Source organism: Porites lutea, chromosome 8 (assembly GCF_958299795.1).
Source record: "Porites lutea chromosome 8, jaPorLute2.1, whole genome shotgun sequence".
NCBI lineage: Eukaryota > Metazoa > Cnidaria > Anthozoa > Scleractinia > Poritidae > Porites > Porites lutea.
The window spans coordinates 29,487,655-29,510,804 of NC_133208.1; the positions used below are offsets into that span (position 1 = coordinate 29,487,655).

Genomic DNA, 23,150 nt, shown 5'->3' on the forward strand with positions numbered 1-23,150 from the left:
CGTTACTCACAGTTTTGTGGAACTTCAGCGAAGGAATGGTGAAACGTTTTAACTAAATGTTTTCGGGTATTTCTTGTTTTTCAGTTCGTGTTATTCACAATAAGTTATAGCTCGACTCCAACAGTGCTCATCGCTGCTAGTCACAACACAAAGGTATCCGGGAACTCAGCACCAGTTCATAACGGTATTTCCACGTGGATTGAGGTAAAAATCGCCCTAGTTTGATACTATTTCAGGTCAGTTGGAAGGGTAACGGAGCTTTCCGCCGGTCATAAAAGAAAACTTCTATTAGCGCTGTGAATAGATGCGTTGACAATCAAAGAAATTGGATGTTCAAGGAAGGATTAATTAAAACGAAATTTATGTAGATAAGAACAAGTCAAAAACGACGTAAAATTAATATTGCACATAATAGTATGTACTTTTGGTGAATATGACATCTGTGCATGCGCAGGTTTGCGCTTTAAAAATCTGTGCATGTGGTTTGATAATAGGGAACTTAAGCACCAGACCGTCTTGGTACCACGGAAGTATTTTGCAGCATGACAGCCACTGCGCATGTCAAGACGTTCTTGAAATGCGGTCACGGACCTCAAAACACGAGTTCTCAGGTTGAAACCAGAGGTTCAAATTCTAGGTTCTTCGGAGAGTATTCGTCATACAAAAGTAAAAATTCTTCATCTGAAATCATGTTTTCTTCAGAAGAAAGAAACACAACTTCACGCAAATCTTTGAAAGATATTTTCAAATGAATTATTCTGTCGGCGATCGTGATGGTTTCACGTTGGTTTGCTTAATGATTTGCCTTTGCCGCATAAACCGCGTCTCTGATCCAGTTCTGCGCGGCCAGCCATGCCGTTCGTGAATCAAGAACGTCTGGTGCTTAAGTTCCCTAATAAGTTACTGCGGGCGACAAGAGGAGCCTGCAATCCTAATCTCCTGAATGATACTGTGATATAAAATATACGTGATAAATGAGAAGAGATATTGCACTTGTCATACAAACGCCAGTTCTTTTATTTCGAACAATGCCGCTTGACGTCTGCGTATCTATGTTTTGTTTTGTTCTGTTTTCAGAACATGAATGCCTCTGGATTCAGAGTCTGTGTCAAAGAGTTGTTTGGAACCAGATATGATCCCTTGTCAGTGAGTTATACAATGCTTGAAGGTTAGCAAATACTGAAAATTTGTCCTGAACTTCTTAGTTATTTCGAATAAACATACAAAAAAAGACATTATTTTCGTAGGCTCTGTGCACATGTGAACGTTTAATCTCCGGTTTTCACGTTAACAAACACATTCAAGAGGATTTTATGCTAGCTGCCGTAAAATTCCGAACATAAAAAGGCCCCGAATATAAGTCCGCAAACTTGAGTCCCCAAAAGGCCTTTTATAGCCGCCCCCCCCCCCCCCCCGCCATATACGTGCCCCTGGAGAGGGTGGGGGGGGGGTGTTTATTTGGGAATCACTCTCACAAACGAAAAATCGTTCCATATCGGAATCCCAAAAGACAAACTCGGACATGAATCTTCACATTTCAGACCTCTATGAATAAATTTTGAACTACTGTGTCGTTTCAGGGTGATACATAGGATCGGAATGAAGGTGTTCTCAAACAATTACACAGACGCAGTTAATCGATAAACCGATAACCGATATTAATCGATAGTAATCGATATCAGTCATCGATGAATATCGATTTTTGATATCGATCGATAGAACTCGATAAAGAAAAACGTTGTGACCTCGATTAATATCAATGATTTTCCCATAGAAATCGATTATTATATTTTTATCAATTTTGTTAATCGATAATAATCGATAAATGGTTTTTTCTGTGATTTTGATTTCTATCGATTTCCGATATCAATCGGCGGATTAATATCGATGATATCGATTGATTTGCGATATTGATTTTTATCTATTAACTGCTTCTGGAATTACGTATGTAATGTGAACGGGGTCTAACAAAATGCTCGTTTAAACCTGACGACGCCCAGGACCTAAGGATCCACGAAAGCGAAAGTGATTTTAGGATTTTTGATATTTTTACCACATATAGATAACTGTGATCTTGGCTGGAGCTACTTTAAAGGATTTTGCTATGCAATCAGCAAGAAGTGCGCAAATTGGACCGAAGCTCTGGCTAATTGCCGGCAGGAAAACGCAAGTCTCGTCAATGTCAACAGTAATGAAGAAAACGTATACATACAACACCTTCACAATGGGACAAAGTCCTGGCTGGGATTAAATGACATTTCCAGAGAGGGAATCTTCACTTGGGCAGGAAGCGGAGCAGGAAACTTCACAGCTTGGGCCAAAAACCAACCAAACAATGTTGGTGATGAAGATTGTGCCCTTACACTTGGTGTTGGACACAAATACAAGTGGAATGACGTGAAGTGCAGTGATTGTCATCAGTATACTTGTAAAAGAAAACTGATCGGACACGGTACATAAAATGCTGCTTTAATAATAGTAATAATGATAATACAATAATCAACAACTTTATTAACATCTTGTAAAAACCTATACACAAAAGAAAAAAAACTGCAGTAGGGTAATTATAGTTCCTCGCCATATACATATATGAAATTCTCAAACTAAAAGCATAGGAGTTAGTTGAAAAATATATATATATAAATTCGTCCTAAACCATGTGTATGACAAAACCATCCATTATGCCTATCAACATCTAAAATTAAAACGTTTCTTTAAAATGTTTCTAAAAAGAAAAAAGAAGGATTAATTCGGGCAGTCTCAAATGTTTTCGATCTGTAAATCTGAGTCAACAAAGTCTAGCTGTCGTCTTCTGGATCTTGAACCTCTCAAGCTTAGTATCGCAGAGCGTACGATGGCAAAAGACACTTTAGCTCTTATCCAGGAAATTACGCTTGAGAAACTTTCTCCCTTCTTATCTGCAATCAGCTCCGCAAGTCTGCTGTGGTAGTTAACACACTCATCCGCCATTCCGTCTTTGGTCGTGAAAACTAGGGGAGAGAACAATCCCTGTTCGATCTTTATTACCCTTTCAGCATACTGCCTCTTCTTCTCGTTCTTATGTTTCTTGTAGATCTGCTTGGGAGTCAAGTCTCTTTAAGAGTCTGCGTTGGGTGACACACCCGAACATCGAAAAATGCAGATCTCTATCTCTCCCAAAAGCCTCGAGCAAGAATATCCAAACGGGCATCAGGGGCTTTGTTAGCGCCATGATTGGTTAAAATATTCAGTGGTGATCCGCTTCAAGATATGGAATTCGGATACCATATTTATCGTAATCATAATTATAACAAAATTCAAAATTCTCAAATCTGATTGGCTATCAACTGCCCTAATTTCAGCACTAATAGGACATTGTAATAGGACAGTACGCGTTATGCTTAAGTCATTAGGGACCTTACGATCTGACAACCGCGACACCAATGAAAACGTCACTGAAAAATAGACTTCGCAGCCATTCAAACTTTTTCGCGACTATCCCAAGTCACCCAGTCATTTGAAAGAAGGAAATTTAAGTTGGAGCTGAGGAGAAGGGAACGCACTCGAGTTCAGACAAAGATGGTAGAATTTATCGTCTTGCATTTCCCGTTCTCAATTCAACTTAGAATTTGGTCATTCCACGTCGCACTTTGGCTGGAACGACAAAGAAATTTACAAAAAAGCGTGATATGCACGTGCAGAGTTGTTGTTTTGCCCATTAAACCTATTGTTTTTTTGACGTTCCCGTTGCCGTCGCCGTTGTAGTTCGTAAGGTCCCTATTAGGGAGTGACGACGACGGCAGCGAAAACGTCACTTTTAAAACGAATTAGAGTTTTTTCAAACTTTGTCGCCTTTCTTCAAGTTCGCTGAAAATGTCTAATGTAGGCAAATTTCCCTGGAGTTGATTTGTTGGGGACCGCACTCAAGTTTAGAAAGAGAAACAAAATTTCGTCGTCGCTTGTTTACGTCCTCCATAAAACTTGAAATTAGGCATTTTTACGTCGTAGTCGTGCAGTAACGACAAAGAAATGTGCAGGAAAGCGTGATGCACGTGCAAACTTGTTGTTTTGCTTAGTAAACCTATTGCTGTTTTGACGTTCTCGTTGCCGTCGCCGTCGTCGTTGCTAAAAGGGACCTTACGAAACTACAAACAAGGCGACGGCAACTGGAACGTCAAATAGGCAATAAGCTTAATGAGCCAAACAACAACTCTGCACTTGAATCACGCTTTTTTGTACATTTCTTTGCAGTCCCTGCACAACTAGTAACGACGTGAAATGACCAAATTTTAAGTTTACTTGGGAACGGGAACGGCAAGACGATGAATTCTACCACCTCTTCTTTTAAGTAACTGGGCCCCTTGGGATAATCGCGAAAAAAAGTGAAAGGATGAGAAGTCTATTTTTCAGCGACGTATTCATGGACGTCGCCGTTGTCGGATCGTAAGGTCCCTTAAACTCCCTATTGGACAAGACGCGCCCACACGCGCGCACTTAAATGGCTTTTTTTTCTCACTGCTAGCAAAAAAAATCTCGGATTTCCTTGTGTTTTGATTTCAAAAAAGATCCTAATATATCACAAATTTTGTTATGATTAATTGGTAACAGAACTTCGTGTTGTCCAATTCGGTCTGTAATCGTACTCGTGATTAAACAAATCACTCTTTGTTAATCACTCGTATGACTTCAGACCGAATTGGACTCCACTAAGTCCTGTTACCATTACTCATCAATCTTTCTCTCAGGTTTAGAAGAGTCTGCTATTGTGGGAGAGAACTGGAACTACCTGAGAATTTTAGTCAGCTGGTTATCCCCTGTGGAACAAAGCAGTAATTCTCTCTGGAAACGCTGTTGGCGTGCATCCGTGGACGGCTGGGCTGCAAATACATTTCACTACCAATGTGACCGTAAGGGCCCGACTGTGACAATAATAAGGGTCGGGAGATATATTTTTGGAGGATACACTAGTGTATCATTGGGTAAGTGAGCGAGTGACGCCAGTCGTCGAAGAACTATCAATTAAATATTTAATGTTATTTCACCACGACACACTTCCAATAATTAAAAACATCGAGCAAAATTTTTTACGTATATTCTTGAATTTCTATTTCTTCCGTTCAGTTTTAGTGAGAAATTTGGCTATTTCGTTTTCAGTTAGCCGCGTGAACGCTTTCGTCATTTCCATGCGTTTATCCATGCCAAACAGCTAGGCTACTGCACGCCACTGCCTAGAAACGAAGTTGTGATTGTACTTTGGGGCAATATACCATCGCATCGACAGTTTATTGCTCGCATCTTCCAAATTTTGTCAGCAACAGCAGGTTATGAAGAATAAGTCAGCGGATTAAAGCCAATCAGAAACGGAGAAATATTTTGAATGAATGATGAAGAATATGATAGTATAGAATAAGTGGTGAGGAGACCTCAAGAAACCGCCGTTCTTGTCCTAAGAGGTCCCCTCGATGACAAAACTAAATTATTGATATCGGGTGGCGAGACTGTACCAGCAAAACTGCCCGTCTGTTATTAATTTGTTTGTTTTATTTACCTTTACATATTTTCATTAATTGTTGGGAAGATCAAGAAAATTTCTTTTGAAGGAAGATAAGAGGTACCGCAAATGCTTGGATTAGCGACGAAGGGCAAATATTGAATTTTTTTGACTTGAGATCGAAAGGGTCGCTTATTTGAAGGGGGGCGCTTATTTCGTTCTTCAGAATTCCAGCCTCGAAACGACCTTGTCTTTGTTTCAGATGAACAAAACCTGTAACGCTAAACAGGAAAACGTAAACATGGCTTTCACTAGAAACCAAACTTTGTGCGTTTTTGGTACTCATTTTTCGCTTTTAATGCCCTGTAGTCACTAAGGTCTTTCGAAATCCTTGTCAGAGGAGCCGCGTCTTCTACATGCGACAGTGTAATGTCCTTAAATTAGTCATTCTCTAGTTTACTATCTACATCTTATTTATGCTATATTTCTTGAAGGTACAAGAAGTGCATGCCTTATAGGGGGTGTTAGCCCGTTGCCGATACGATGCAGATTATGTGTTTCCGAACCCCCCTTAGCTTCCGGTTTAAGTTATTAAGTTGCTAAGCAACGAATTCAGGAACGATAGATCTTATCACCGATACCTCATTTTGGAAATTCTAACCAATCCTGCCAGAGCTACACGCAAGAAACCTACTAACATTTTGAGGAAAAATACACTGCCAATTTCGCTATTCACCGACTGCTCTTTGCAAATTAAATTTCTCCCTTTCCTGAAAAGTTAGCCGGCCACAATTTACTGGGGAAAGAACTGAAGACGATAAATTGGGTAACAAGACAAGACGTAGAATAGAAAGAAAGATTGAAATATATATTTGCAAAAGTGTTTCCAAATTTTGGCTGATGTGCATGCACCAAAAACAAAAATGAAGCTTAACTGGCGGGAAAATACGCAAATGGTCAGAAGGGGGCGCTAATTCAAGCATTATCGGTAACTGAAGGAGGAAAAGCATTCCGTTTTCTTGTTTGAAACTGTATGAAGTTCGAAGGGTACATAGAATGTTGTGCCTCGTAGCACTACACTAACGGTAAATGATCGAACAAAGAGAGAATCGAATTAACTCTGAAGTGAAAATTCAAGTGCGACAATTAACCATTAAACCCCACTGAGCGTTATTCCCAGTAAAGGGAATTAGGGGACCATACGAGGGAGGCAAGGAAAGAAATCTTTTAAAATCGGTGGGATTTGAACCCACGACCTCTGGCCTAGATAGCTCCTAGATCTACCGTAGCTTAACCGACTAAGCTATGAGACCTGAGGAAGCAAGTCGTCGGTAATTAAAAGGTGGTGGATCGCGGAGAGGAAAGAGTGTGAGGGGTACATAGAACGTTGTCCCGCATAGCACTAGTAAGAACAAATGATGGAATAAAGAGCCTCTTTCTTCGTCACAATAACTGTTTACGAGCCTTTTTCTTGTATACCTGCTTGCCTTAAAAAAAGGTACATTATATGGGTGGCTTCGCTGTGAGTACTAAGGCAATGTTGCTATTAGCACTTACTTCTTTTTCTTTTCTTTCTCAGCCACCACTTACCTTGGCCGGTTTCAATACGACTCAAAAGCGTTTCTGTTTTCACTGGTGAACAAGCCAGGATGGGCACCTGTCAAACTACCTCAGACGGGGAAAGATAGCTCTAACAGGCGTTATTCTATATACGGGTATCGATCATATGGGCCAACATTCGGAGGAGGACATGACATTCACATTTCCAACTACGCGTCATCTAATAGCAATTCTTACAGCAACCTTGGCTTTACTTACAGCCCACCGAGCGGATACAGCTACGGCAGCACCTTCGCCCGAACATTCTTGGCAGGATCACGCTACTTCACACCAGACGAAGTAGAAACTTTTTACGAAACAACCTAAAATGTAGTGTGCTGCATCAGCTTTGACATTTCGCTGGGATTGGATTAAAAATATGGATTAAAAATTCATAACTAAATTAATCGCAATTATATCCTGTCCTTGCTAAAAAGGCTATCTTTAACTATAAGGCATTGGTTGCTGCTACGAAATAAAGCTGGAAAACTGATAGTTAAATAAAAGTACCCCATGATATATTATGTTGAATAATATGATTATTCGGTATGTCACGGCTCTAGGGTTTAGTGTAAAATCCGGGTTTTCTTTGTGAACGCTTAAGGAGATGCGTTTTTAATAATCTAAGACGTCACCGATTAAGCTCTCTTATAGTTATGTTACTTTTGCCCTTAAGGGAAAAAAGGAAGAATTTAAGACATAAAAACCTTTTTTTTTTAAATCATCTTTTGGAAGCCTAAGTTCAAACCGTAACTCCTGATACAATATAGGCGTTTATACGTTTAGAAAGGGAGTTCAGTTCCCAAATTTAAGAGCTAATACATACTTTCATGGTCACTTTTTTTTTCTATCAGGCGCTTTGGTACTGTCTTTTTCAATAAGTTGGACGAATCTGCACTAGGATTACCTATATAACGTAACATGAAAACCAACGGTTAGAACAGTTTCAAACACAAACAAGATTGCCTAAAAAAGAAAGGTTTTCTGAGATCTGACTACCTATTGCACTGATTATGCACAGACTGACAAAAGGTTTTGCATCTTTGAGACGATGTGCTACTTAGCTATGACACACTTGCTGCTTTTGTAATGAATTTTGGGACACAGATTTTTTAAGTAAACCTCTTGGCATGTTTGAGACGATGCGCTAAATAGCTATAATAAACTTGCTTTTAATTTTGGTTTTAGTAAAAAGGGTATTATGAACAAACAAACAACAACAGCAACAAACCGAAGTTGTAAAGTTATATGATAGCCACTAAGCAATACCTTTATCATTGTTATTAGTAACTGCACGTTCTCGAAAAAGAAATCAAATAAGTGTTAAATGTAGTTTTGAGGCACTAAGGTCTGCTTTATGTTGACTTGTATGATTTTGTAGACATATCGTATAAGCAAATTTAATGTTCTTTTCAGTCTCTTGTGTTACCATCTAAAAAAAAGCTTTCATTGCATTTCAGTAATAAAGTAACATTGGTGTACCCCGGCAGGGTTCTCTAGTTTACATTATTTCCATTAAATTCACAAAATTGCTTTTATCGTAACAATGTAATAAACCTTCGATCTAATCACTCAGAATAGACGCAAAGGCATTAAGCGTATTATTAACAATTATTACTCGAGCCCGAGTGGGCTCTGAGTCAATAGCCCATGAGGCCGAAGGCCGACTGGGCTATTGACTCAGAGGCCATGAGCGCAAGAGGAATAATTGTTTTAGTAAAATCCAACTAGTTGGTCAAAAATATCGAGAATAAAAAAATTTTAGCTAGTTAAAGCTAGACTTTAATCCTTTTTTGCCGCCAAAAAGCCCGCGCTTTTTGCTAATGGTGGGCTATTACATATAGTCTAGTAGTAGCTCAACCAATCAGAACGCAGCATTAATAATAGACCACTAGTTGGATTTTACTAATTTGACATATTTATGGATCTAATTCTTTCTATGTTTTAAAAAACATAAAAAGAAAATCAAGGCCTCTTTTCCGGCTTTTTCCCTTCTCTATTTGAACATGGATAAAGCCCTCAAGAATTCAACTTCATGAAAAGTCGCCTACATTTGACGAATCAAGCGGTTCCAAATAGACGCGATAACGTTCTCTGAAGTTTGAAAGGCTGCAAAATTCCTTTTTTTAGTGATGTTTTCACTTCTGTCGTCGTCGTCGTCGTTGTTTAAGGCCCCTTATAAGTAGACAAGACGACATAATGCTTCAGCACTGAATTCCAAGCGTGCCCATCACCCGGGCATTTGTCATCTTGTCGGCCCGGGGGTGGGGCATTTGTCAGTTCTTGTTAGAGGGTCTCAATGGGGTTAAACGATAGGCGTAAAACGGCCAAAAATTTAGCCGATAGCCGTAAAAATAAAAAAAATTTTAACCGTTAGCCTTAAATAGCGTAAAAAAGAGTTAACCGTAAAAGAAAGTGTTCCCTAGATTTGCTTCTTTTAAGGAAGGTACTAAACTCATTTTTATTTCCCGGCTAGTGTGACTCCGTACGCACGTTAGGCGAAGCGCCTTTTAGGTGTTAACCAAGACCTAGGCTCCATTTCCGGCGCTTTCTTGGGGAACTAATTTTTTCCATAGCGAAATTGTGGCTTCTTGCTGGGGATTAATATTTGCATTTTTCAGGAAGCCGTGCCCTCGAAACACTAGTGAAACAACACGCAGAGAAGTCACTGTTTGTAAAACACGTTGCCGATAAACAACATTTCCCTGTCTTTCTCGGACGCTACGGTAGACATCGCCATGCCTAGTCCCTGTTCGGCGTCTTCCTATGCAATCTCGGTCAAGGCATTTTAGTGGCGAACTCGCTCGGACCACGTGACCAGAAAGGCATCAGCCGCTCGGAATAATGCGGCCTACGGACAAGGCAACGGCAGACAGTCGTTCCGTACAGTCCTTCGCTATCATTAAAAACACTGGACACGGGAATTTTGTTATTGGCCGTTTTCACACTAGTCCTAGAAATGGATCATCCGTTTAAGACTAGACTGTGTACAGTCGCGCCCTCCCCACAGACATCCCTTCTCCGATGTTTTTCTGAGGGGAGGGCGCGGCTGTACACAGGCTATCTGGAACGGATGATCCTGTCTTCAAAAGTCAGGCGGATTGTTCATTCAAAATTAAAACTATTCTATTGCCAAATTAAGACGTATCACCTATCTGACTCGAATCATCAAACGGATAACTCGTCTCACACGAATAATCCTTCTCTAGTGTGAAAACGGTCATTTCTGTTATAATGAATGTCGCGCCCCGGCCTTCAGTTGGACGTTCGCGTGTCTGCTTTTGCTTTTTCACAAAGATTATTTTTAAATTGACTATTGACATTTCTATGTGTAAAATAATATCTATCAAATGTTAAAATTTTTGAAAAGAATAGCTTATTTCATCCCGAGATGATCCGAAGACCTTTATTTTGATTTAAAGATACAAAAAATACAGGTTAATTAATATTTAGCTTTTTGAAACAAAAGAAGTTAATTTTTAACTTTTTCGTTAACCGTAACTGAAAAAAATTAACCGATAGCCGTAAAAGAGCCAAAATTTTAGCCGATAACCGTAAAAGCCACCACCCCATTGAGACCCTCTTGTTAATATCGTTCCTTTTTCAATATTTCATTTAAAAATATTTAAAATATTTCTTTAAGGAATATTTTTTACACATATGCTTTAAATGTGCTTTTCGCTCCTTCCCCACCCTACCCCACAGTATTTTTTGCATCAGTCTAAGAAATTGCTTCCCGCCATATTAATCGCCGGTTCACGGCGTAAAGGCCTAGAAAAACTCTGCGAGGTATTTGAGCGGTCAGAGCCAATATAAACAGAGATTCCAACCCTCCCGTTTTGGCCGGAAACCTCCTGTTTTCGACGAATATTTCCAGCCTCCCGTTTTCGCTTAATATTCTCTCGTTTTATAAAACTCTTCCTAGCCAAAGAAAGATAATGTTTTCTTTGTTTAACAAATCTTTTTTAGCACGATAGTTTGCCGTTTTTCTGTGGTTTCTCAGCCTATTTTACCCTTTTGGTATCCAAGCATGAGCGTGCGATAACTTTGGGCTCGATAATGTCAATAATGCACTGATGTGATAGTAGGAACCAATAGGCCTCAGCTTCCACTGCCTCTTAAAAACTCCACTATTTTCCATTGACTGTGATCTCAAAATGCAGGAAATAGCATCTTAGAGTCTCATATCTTAAAATTCAGTTCACGGGGTAGCATGTCTCTGGACCCCTAGTGGTTCATCAACATCACTTCGTAACTGGATTTGTCAAAATTAAGGAAGGTGCCCACTAATGGGAAGTATTAATTCCCAGATAATGTCTATGTGGGACAAGTAGATCATATCAGCGGCTATTGAAATCCAAAAAGAAAACTGGGGGCAACCACGCATTTTTCAGAGATAACTGCGCTTCAATATGGAGAAAAACGCTGAATAAGCATTTTTTAGAAAAATGATAAAAAGTTATTTTTTCCGCAAATTTCAGAGTGTACACGTTAACTGGCACAAATGCAATGATAATTGCAACAAGGTTTTAAAATTAGCAATAAATGATAACATAACAACTGCTCTTTATACGTCTTTTTTTGAAATATCAGCACAACTGGGAAGTTATCAGCAGTTACCCCTCTCCACGCGTTTGCCTTAAAAATAATGTAAACGACATTTTCTCTGAACCAAACATTGATCGTTTGCTGAGTAGGCTTATTACTTTCATATGGTAAGATAAAAAGTAGGGGTTACCACGCGTTTTTAGAAGTTAAATTGGTTGGTTCCGACCTTAACTTAACCGCTTTGGGGGTCATTTACAATTTTTCCCACCCCCTCCCTGGTCAGTTTCACTACTGCTTCACTCAACGCGGAGTACTCTAGGATATCCACAATGGCTGACAGTCAGAGAACAACAACCCAAGGAAGAAAACAAAAACGGAAAGTGAAGCAAAACATTTCATGGACTATAAGGAAAACAAATTGTACTATTTTATTCAACTGGAGCTTCTCCGTCTCAAAAATTTAACAAAAATTTTTTGGAGAAGAGCAATCTCCAAGGTATTAAAGATTACTTCCAGCGCACATAGAGTAGTATGACGAGATCAAGATCCAAGGCTGGCGCTGTAAACAAACTACTGTACGGTAGTGGAAAATAGTCGACAGGGACTCTTAGACTGACAGGTACTCCTTCAATCGTTTGCTTACCTGTACACGTCCTCAAGATTTTTTTAACTGTAGATGTAATATGAATTGTAAACCTTCTATCTTTTTTTTATCATTTTACCGGGTACCTCGATCGAATATGTTATTAAAATTGCATGCATTCAATGAGCTTATATCTGTGCTTTGCCACAAGTTTCATATGACATAGATGATTTGCATATATAGACTCAAGTTCTATACATGATCATGAGCTCTCATTTAAAAAAGCTGAATACTGCGAAAGTAGTTGTACCGAATGCGTTTATGTACCCTCATATATAAACTGGGCTATAATGATCATTTTATACATTTCGTTTTGATTTTTTTTTTTTTTACTGTAACATTCTTTGTCATGTTCATTCACTATTTTCCGTTCCTTAATGTTAATTTTAGACTTAACATGGTCTGTTAAACCTAAGAAAGTCTTAGAATGGAAATACTTTATTTACCTTCCATCTTTAGTTTGTAAACAGCCAAATGGCAGCTATGTCTAAATGTCCAGATTATGTGTGGCGTGAAATTGAAGCTTAAGAAATACTATCTACACGACAAGCTGCCCAATGAGTCAATGATTATGGCTCTTGGCATTATATCGGTTTATCACGAAGGCAAAGAACTTTTCGAACTTGTCAAAACGCAAGTGATGTTGATTAATTCTCAGTTTCACTCGGCCCCATGCGATATAGCATGAATACCAATCAAAGTTTAAAACTAACTCGGCCTTATGGGATAACGTTCGTACTAATCATAGTTAAATTTTGCTCAGGCTAATGCAATTTAACTGTTAGTAATCATTATGTTTCACTGTCTTGTACAAGAATAGATCAGATTGCCTGCTGTTAGCCTGCTTAGCCGGCGGGATCATTTGCGCGAGCAAAGTTTTAGAAGAGGAAGCTGCGACGCCACAGCTATTTATACAAAATTTACAAGGGGTCTGGAAGTGTGATTAAGAATTCAAAATTCGTAACAGTAAGTTTACATAAGGCAACAGCTAACAAAGCGTCAGCTTTTCACTGCTGATTATTAATACAAGATAAAAGAAACATAGTCAGCAGTGAAAAGCTGATACTTCGACGTGACAAGTAGACAAGATGACGTAAGAAGAAAGGACGAGACGACATCCAGGTAGAGGAGGCAACATAAAAAGTACAAGAGATGACATGTACAAGAAGCAGGCGACACGATATGACCCCGGGCGGGGTGGGGTATTCCTTGTATAAGCCATATATGTATGTGCCGCCCCAAAGGGTAGGGCTTCTCGCCCAAATATGCCTGGTTGTTTTGTTCCGTTTGCTCCTGTCCCAAGGCGCTCAAAATTAACTTCCTATCATCCAGAAACACCTCCCCAACCGGTTGATACGGCTTGTAAATCACCGAGCGATAACCGCATTTGCTCATTTGATGTCTACGTCGTTTATAATTCTCCCAGTCGCAACTTCCTTCCTGGTTGGAACTTCGCAAGTGTGGAATTTGTGAAGGAATCGGCAGTGGTACCGGCTGAATATGTGAACGTGGATTCTCAGTATCTGGCATGGATCTTATCTAGCGGATGACTCTCATCGTCGAAATCAAGATGCTATGAAACGCACTGGAATTGTGCTGTAGGGTAAGCTGCCATGTTGCCTAGTATATCACACGTCTATCAACTTTTGACATGGACCCGGTTGGGGAAAACCCGTCAAAACACTGGAAGTTTAAAAATGACTTGTTGAAAACTAAAGCAGATATAGCATCTCAAAGTCGCGAAAATCTACAGACGTTTGTATGGTGGGGGCAGATGTGGCTCGAATTATCGAGATTGTCGAAGTCTCACAAGTCAATATGGGGAGTCCGACGTGTGGTTTTCTGCGCTGAAGATTGAAATTTTTCTGACGTTTACCTTAGGCCCAGCTCAAACGTCGAGCTTATCATGTATCGATTTTCTAAAATTGCTATTGGTTCGACTCAAATATGAGTTCGACGGTTGATTCAGACGTCGAACTTAAGTAGTCGAACTCGATTCATTTGCAATGGTCTACAAGGTTTACCAGTTAAAGTAAGTTACAGGTAGTAATTTATGCATTAGGTTCGGCGCATGAAAAGATCGACCTTTAAAACGAAGTCACTCCTCAGTGGAAATCCCCATTTGTACCACCTTAACTCATGGATCGACCCAAATTAGATTCAAAGTTAAGCGTTTACCGGACTAATTGATTCAAAGGTCGATCTTTTCATATACTAAATTGAAGGGATTAGTTTCGGTTCATGAAAAGATCGACATTTGAACTGGGCCTTAGTCAAAAGATGCAACGAACAGTTTACCTGAAAGAAAGGAGGCCCACACCTTAAAGTTCCACTGCAAGGCGTTGCCGCCCACCCAAATTGACCGGAGTAAAACCTGTTATAGTAGATTCACGAGTTGGCTCATAGACCTCTTTGATCAATGCCTTAATGTAAATCCTTGGAAATTCTAAAATTTTTAAACTGTCGTTACATCTTTCCCTTACGCATTTAAGGGCTCAAATTGCCTGTTATGAATTAAAAGGAGATTTGAGCCCTGTAATCCTTAAGGAACTATTTCATGACAGTTTTGAAAATTTCGAAAGTACAAGGATTTGTATGGAAAACCATCATGCAAGCATGACTGGATAGCAAAAGTTGTTTTTCTCATGCTACAAATGCTTCTAACTTTCGGCGGCCGTTGCAATCGCTACTTTTTAGATTATGCGGCTGAAAATTCTCAGGTTACCTAATATTAATATGCTTTTTTAGCTTGTGCTAACAAAATTTTTCAAAAGTGAACTATTTTCCTGTTTACCGAAACTTGATCACGTGATCAATTCATGCAAAGAGCCTGTTAGGCTTTTGTGCGTGTTTTCACTAGTCAGAACAGATATCTGTGTTTAAGTCATTCCACTTAGCACGTCTGGATGAAAAACATTTAAGAAAGATATTCTCAAAAATACATATTATGAATGAGTGAACAATTAAATTTATGTACTCATTACTTTCGTCGTCAGGAATAGCCTGCATGGCAGGCGCCGGGTAGTTTTGGTTAGCTTTTAGGGCTTTTTTATAAAGCGCGCGCGAGCGTCCTCGAAATTTCTCCCTTCGTCCTTGATTAGTCCCTAGTGGGGGAGCATGGGTCGCGTAGTGGTGAGAACACTCGCCTCCCATCAATGTGGCCCGGGTTCCAATCCCGGCGTCGACGCCACATGTGGGTTAAGTTTGTTTTTGGTTCTTTCCCTTGCTTCGAGAGGTTTTTCTCCGGGTATTCCGGTTTTTCCCCTCTCTACAAAAACCATAACTTCCAGATTACAATTCGATTAGGAACAGTAGACGAAAAACAACTCTGTGTATGTGCTGCTTCTTTAACAATTATTCCTCGAGCACGAATGGGCACTGAGTCAATAGCCCATGAGGCCGAAGGCCGATTGACTATTGACTCAAACGCCATGAGGGCGAGAGGAATAATTGTTTTACTAAAATCCAACTAGTTGGTCAAAAATGTCGAGAATAAAAAAAAAATAGCTAGTTGAAGCTAGACTCAGCTAGACTCAGCTCAACCAATCAGAACGCAGCATTGATAATAGACCACTAGGTGGATTTTACTAAAAATCTTTATTCATTCTATAATTATTATTACCTTTTTTTATTCATTATTATTATTATTATTATTATTATTATTATTATTATTATTATTATTACTATTATTATTATTATTATTATTATCATTATCATTATTAGCGCTTGCAGTCCGCCTGGGTGGTCTGGGCCTTGAAGCAAGCCGCGAGTAAGCTTCTTCAGTCAAAGTAACAACACCCCTCGTTCAACAAATCGTATCTCAGTCACACCAGCTACCGAAGATTCCGTCATAAAATCAGCACTGCAGGCAGTGTGAAGTAAAAGATTACAGGAACTCCAAGAAAGGGATCGAAAACGTATTAAGGAGATGGCACCACAGAAGACTAAGCGAGCATTAGATCTGGCGATGGAAAAAGGTTCATCGGCGTGGCTCGCAGTGCTTCCTATCCAAGATTTGTGCTTCAACCTAAATAAAAGGGAGTTCCGCGACACTTTAAAACTACGCTAAGAATTGTTGAGAAATACAGCAAAAACTTGCCAATTTATGACGAAAAGGTACTTTAAAAACGAACTAAAACATTCAAAACGCTTTGATCACGTGACTGATGACGTCACGTCCCTCTTTTGGTCATGAACAAAATTATCAGGTAGAAAATTACTTTCCCGCAAATTTTCTCTGCTGTGCCCTCGGCCTAGTCTCCCGACTTTTTCGCTCATGCTCATATATTACCCTCTTAAATTTTAAATGCCGGACGTCAACGGGTCATTTTTAAATGCCCCACACAACTAAAACCTCAAATGTGCTACAGTCGACTCTCTCTTAACGGACACCTCTGTAAAACGGACACTTAGAGTTGGTCCCTACCTTTCTTTACTCCTTTTATTTGACTCTCTATAAGACGGACACCTCTCTAAGACGGACACTTAGTGCCGGTCCCAAAGGTGTCCGAGTGTCCGATGTAGAGAGAGTTGACTGCATTTTTTTTTTTAACTCTTTAAAGAAATCTTGTCACTGCAACAAAAAAACCTAATCGGGAAATAGTCACTTGTCTGATGGCTTCATTACCTTAGATGTGATACGGGAAGATATTTTATGGCAAATGTTATCTTGTTGTGGTCTGACAGTCTTCTACGTATAAAATTGTCAAAGTTATATAGCTTTTTAAAAAATTGCCTCAAAGGATTCTGGGAGATTTTTAAAATTATTATAATTTACTTTTATAATTATTATCATTTGTTCCAAGGCCGCATTATTCTGCGCGGCTAATGCGTTTCGGGTCACGTGGTTAGAGCGAAGAAGTGAGTGAGTGTTTCCTGCCCGTTCGCCATGGCGTCACCAAAGTGAATTGACCGAGAAGGCCTGGAAAAACGCTGTACAGAGACCAGGCAACCTTCGCCCTAAAAAATCCGGCGCCTTCCATGCTACGCAGGATACGTCAGGAAAGTCAAAAGAGTTGCGAAAATTACAGCCAAAAGTAACTTCATCTGGTGACGTTGTTCCTTCCCATATTCAACCACTAGTCGTGATTCTACTGACCATGGATACTAGAAAAGGGTCAGTTAAAGTTCAACCTTTTTATAAAAAAATGTTTAATCTTAAGTGTTACCGAATCGCTACAGGGCCCGACCGTCTCACGTCCACGTAATATAGCCACAAGGACCTGCACAATCTGTTCTCTTAATCAGGCTTTTTTTTCCTTTTGGGTGTAATTTTTTTTAACGCTTTTGACTTCCCTTAATTGTGTCATAGTGCTAGCTATTATACAAAGATGACGAAGAAAGTAATAAGTAAATACATTGTTCAGCTACTATACAATATATGTTTTTGAGGGTAACTATCTAAGTCTTGAAAGTTAAGTGGAATTGCACATTAACCACAGGCATTGAGGTGAAAAGTTTATCGTACCATAGCCATATTAGTTTCGTGGTATGAAATCCTCTTACCAGCTAATTGTTGCACTTCACAGTTCATTAAATTTTTGTCGCTCAGGAAGTGCCTTGATAAGATACAGTCAAGTTCACAGTGATATTGAAATTGACCAACTTAGAACAGGCGTCATCGTTAAATTTCTTGTACCGCGGTTGTCTGGAATTAATGAGGTTAATGCGGAATGCGAAAAACGTGAAGTGGAGAAAATGAGGAGTTCGTATTTTTGTGTGGGTAGAACTCTGTTAAACTTTTCTATTTTTACAAGGGAACCACTCGCACCAAAAAATTGGTGTATGAAATTCCCCTGAAATTGCGAATTTCCCTAGAGTAATAGACAAGGCTTCACATTGCCGCCGGGCCCATATTAAGCCCGGGGGGGGGTTAAACTAAATTTGTACGGATGTGCCGCTGGGGCCCTCTTAGCCCATAGCAAACCAAGCTCAGGTGATTTTTGTGACCTTATACTATAGACTAAGCTCCCCAAACCTCTCCTTTTTCTAGAGTCGCTACTTTCCAGAAACTACAGAGGTCGACACTTTCTTTGCTATTAAATTGAGTTGCGAGTAAAGTTTGAATTTGCCAGTTTCATAATTTTGAGCGACGGAAGAGGTTGATTTTTGAGTGTTGATTTTCATTTTTCCTCACTATAATAAATTTTCAACCAGTTGTTCAGTTTACTTCTCCCCCTTCCCCCCCCCCCCCCCCCCCCCACCCCGACTGCATCATGAAAATACCGACGAATAAAAACTTCTTGAGCTAACAGCACTGATTCCGGCATTTATGTGAAGAATGTGAATTCGTAAACTTACAAAGAGTGTCATTGTAGAAAAAGAGTTTCATTGAGTTTTATTGTGTGGTTTTTATCTCTTGTCACAGGAATAACCTCCCCGATTTTAAAGATATATTGAAAGTTAATGAATGTTCGATAAATATCCGATCAATAGGCTTTTAAGGTTCTAGAGCATTCTAAGTGTTTTCCTTTAAAAATAAAACATGATGAATAACCAAATTGCTGATATTAAGAGTTTCATTTGGAAAGATAAATATTATCAGTGTGCTTTTTTAGAGTGGCTTATCCTTTAAATGGAAAAACGGAGTTAGCAAGAAGGAGTTAGCAACTGAGAAGAAAGATTTGGAGCGTCGAAGGAAGAATTAGAGAGAGAGGAGAAATGTAGCTTGGAAGAGAAAGAGAAGAACATCAAGAAGAACATATGTAGATCCGGCTATTGCGAGTAAGTAAGATAAACCTTGAAAAGTTCAACTGGTTGATTGTGGTGGAGTTCCTCTGGTCTCTACTTCTCCATCAATAAACGGCACGCAGCATCATTTATCACTCTTCCCACTAAATGACAAACTCCGCAATGTCTACACTTTGTGTCTTGTACACTCCTCATTTTCCACACTCCCGTATTCAAAACACTTTGCAGTCTATGTTTTCCACATTCCACACTCCTCGTTATCCACAATTCACTCTACGCTACACCGCACTTAGCCTGCCCCTCCTTCCTTCTCCCTCGCGCGGTCTCGCGCCCAAATTCCCTACTCCTCCTTCCTCGCGTGCGGTCTCGCGCTCGCATTCCATTCCCCTTCCCTGTCGAACGCCTGCCTCGCAGGCTACAACGCACTCCTCGTTTTCCACAATCCACACTCTCCGTTTTCCACACTCTACTACACACCGCACTTAGCTTGCCCTCTTCCCTTCTCCCTCGCGCGCGGTATCGCGCCCAAATTCCCTACTCCTCCTCCCTCGCGTGCGATCTCGCGCCCAAGTTGCCTTACCCTTCCCTTTCGAACGCTGCCACGTAGGCCTCACCGCACTCCTCGTTTTCCACACCCGGCACTCCTCCTTTTACAGACAACCATTTATATACTGCCAGTAAAATCGACTTACTTGAAGCTATCTGCAGATTAAGCTACAATAGATGGCGCTGTTTAGCCACACTAAAATTCTTTTCCAAAGACAGTAAAACAGCGATTTAAATGATCATAAGTTGTAAGTATGATCGTGCTGGAATTTTAATGGTTGATCGGATGTTGAGGCACTTGATCTACGATCTAAAAGTGCTGGAAGTGCTTATCTGATGAATATTATATTGTACGGAATTACGAGTACAGAATTAGTGTACCCGCCGGAAATGGTATTATTCCCAGCAGTATCACTCCAGGTTCAACTTGCATAAGGCTGTGGTTCATTCTGCTTTTTTGCCATTACGACAAATTCTCACTGCAGTGAGAATCGGAGCGCAGAATTTTGGGATTTTTTTATCACCAAGATGCTGCGTTACATGCTACTGTTCTTTATCGCTGCATTGCCGATTGTCATTCTTCCTCGCACACTAAGCGTCGTACAAGGAGTAAGTCCACCTTTTATTAACTGTAAATTGAAACTGTTTAAAGTATAAATTGTTAAATTGATGGGGTGAACGAAATGAAGCCTCAGGTGGTTTTTGATTCATCTCCTTCCAGTTTGCCTTGTAGCATATATGGGAGAGAATCGAAGGGAGAATTTAACATTAGATCAGGATTCGCATAGTCCTTAATTCCAAACCTCCCGTTGTTTTTCTTTACAATTCTTACTCCCGCATCGTAAGAGATCTGAAAAGTCAGTAACAGATAACGGATTCATTTCACTTTACAGAGTTCACTGCCAAACTACCATGAAGAAAAGAACATGTACCAGAGCTACTGGAAAGATACGAAAATCAAGGAAGTTGATGAAGATGCTAAAATATCAGCAAAAGGTATTACTGAAAAATATACATTAGCTATAGCATTGCGATTATTCATACTCACTTACTTTTTCAAATGTAGTCAAACAATTCCAGGGGCGTGGCCGGCTTTTCGATTAGTTGCACGCTTGGCTGACTTTGATTTCCACATATCCTGAAAACTGCACGCATGACTAGTACGCACTGACCTCACCAACACTTTGAGCTCTTAAGCTTTTTAGCTCACCTCAACAACGCATGATTCATTAAAAGCGGTAGAGTGATCAAACCAAAAATTTGTAGGCCCGGGCCAAGAGGTCTTTATAATGGGCTGCCTACGCCCCTGACGTTTGGAGTTGAATTCCTGAGAACCATATCCAGATTTAGAAAGAGAAAGAAAATTTCGTTGTCGCTTGTTGCGTGATCCATAAAACGTAAAATTAGGCGAGTTCGCGTCGTAGTGGATGACGGCAAAAAAAATGAACAAACCGTGTTATGCACGTGCAGAGTTGTTGTTTTGCTAATTAAACCTATTGTTTTTTTGACGTTCGCTTTGTAGTCACCTAGGTCCGATCTTTAGCAGGGGCACCCAACGAGAGTATAATTTAAAACCACTTAAACATAACATTGTTAAACGTATTTTAGTATTTAAAAGGTAGATATAGGCATATTTTTATCCCCTAAAAATTTTTCATCTGTTCGGATTTCCTAGCTGAAAATAATACGGATCAAAACTTACTTTTTCGAAAATTTCCGCCAGAAAAAAGGCTCCCGAAAATTCTAGGTGACCTTTTTAGGGTAAAAATCAGTTAAAAATAGGCAATTATACCATTTTTTACATGTTCGAAAATCCTAGGAGAGGTGGGCAAGCAAGAAATTTTACAACAAATGTTTCGAAAATTCTAGATCTCAAATAGTCTTCCGAACAGATATTCTTCCGAAAATTGTCGTTGGGTGCCCCTGTTTTAGGTCCATGTTATGATTTCGAATGAGTATGATGGAACTAAGTATGGATTATTATACGTTTCTGGGAAACTGTCCAGCTACCCCTCCCCTATAAGCCAACATTTCTGACAACCAGTTACGCACTCAGACGGGTTAGTGGTCCCGCCCATAGTTATAGCCTCCCACTCAGAAAACCTAACCGCGTTCAACCCGCAGTGCATGTGGTTGACCGAAGGAGCGATGTCTGACCAGAAGTGGACGTATTGCATTCTTGGGAAGCGATTTTGCCCAAATGTTTGGGCAAATCGTCTCTATACACGTAAACGCACTTAGCACTGAGACACATTTGGTGGCTTCACGGTATATTAAAAGACTGCGCCTCAATCCCGGTTGACGTGCGCCGTCTATTAACGCCGGTTTAATATCGGAAGCCAACAATGTTCTGTTCTATTTTAGAGTGTTACCATTACACGTTCCTTAACGAGTCCAGCAGAGCAAACTCCTTTTACAACATCAGTATTGACTTCCTTTGTGATGATGATCTTAACGGATGGTATCGCTTTGGGGGAGATGCTGGAAAGCAAATGGCGGATTCATGTGTTCCCGAGTTTCGATGTGGCGCAGAACTGCCGGGTTGGCTGAATGGCAGTCATCCTGAAATAGCTGAGGGTGCTGTCCGACGCAAAGTTTGTTTCCGTTACAAAAACAATTGTTGTGAATACTCAACAAGCATCACAGTCCGTAACTGTGGAGGATTCTACGTCTACCACCTTGGGAAGCCCCCAATTTGTAACTTTCGTTACTGCGGCAACGGAACACACAAACCAAGTGAGAATTTAATTTTCCCGTATAACCTGCTGTGTCAGTTATTCTCAACCTCCTCTTCCCTCAGCCACCAACCCCTTCCCCCTTCGCAATGTGACACCGGAACCTCGGATCCTGCATGGAAGATTTGTTCCTCGGGCCTTCCTCGTCTCTTTTAACGTCTCAAACACGATAATATATTTTCGCTTCTTCGCGTATCAAACACGGTACACAATGTTTCATCGTACATTACCGAGGAAAGCATTAAAAATATCCGAAGCGTAGCCGAGTGTGACAGATTTTTTCCCGACCCCTCTTCAAATACAACGAACTCGAAAATCGTTCCAGATACAAGACTCTGACTACCACTGATGCCTCATACTATCATTACAAACAGCCAGATGGTGTCTGCCATTACACTCAAACTACTCACTCTTAGTCTCGCAGTTGTGGGCCAAATGCCCCCCACGCCGTAGCCATAAAGTTTCAAGTTTTCGTGTGCGACACATGAATATGGTGCTTGAGGACCTGCACTAAGCCGTGTCGGTCCTGTTGTCGTAGCTAAGGACTTTAATTTTGTTGCTTTTATTACTCTTCGGCACTTTTCCTCGACTTCCTTTCTTATTTTAAGCACCTTGCCTTTACTTTAAGGGTTAAGAATATTATGAAATTGCGTTTCTATCTTATAAGGATTCTCCTATCAGAATGGAAAAGTAGACGTTTCGAAGACAAGGCAGGAATGGAGTCGCAACAGCAGCAAGTGTGAAGTGCCGACTCACTGTACATTGCCACGTTGCACAGATGTGACTTTTCATCGCGAATTCGTTGGATCACGGACTGTAAGTATTTATGACTGCATACCAAGATGTGTTTCCGCACTTTTAAAATGGACTGAGCTATGAGCTTAAACTTTACGTTATCGTTAAATTAATGAACAAGGCT

General features: G+C 40.1%; 1 protein-coding gene across 1 annotated transcript in view; it reads left to right on the forward strand.

Annotated features, from left to right (window-relative positions):
• LOC140945499 (uncharacterized) overlaps positions 1-23,150 on the forward strand; it is a 62,447-nt gene that overhangs the window by 16,877 nt on the left and 22,420 nt on the right. The window contains exons 4-6 of the mRNA XM_073394516.1: positions 20,390-20,492; positions 21,861-22,232; positions 22,899-23,047. Coding sequence (XP_073250617.1) covers positions 20,390-20,492; positions 21,861-22,232; positions 22,899-23,047 — 624 coding nt within the window. The remainder of the gene's footprint in view (positions 1-20,389; positions 20,493-21,860; positions 22,233-22,898; positions 23,048-23,150) is intronic.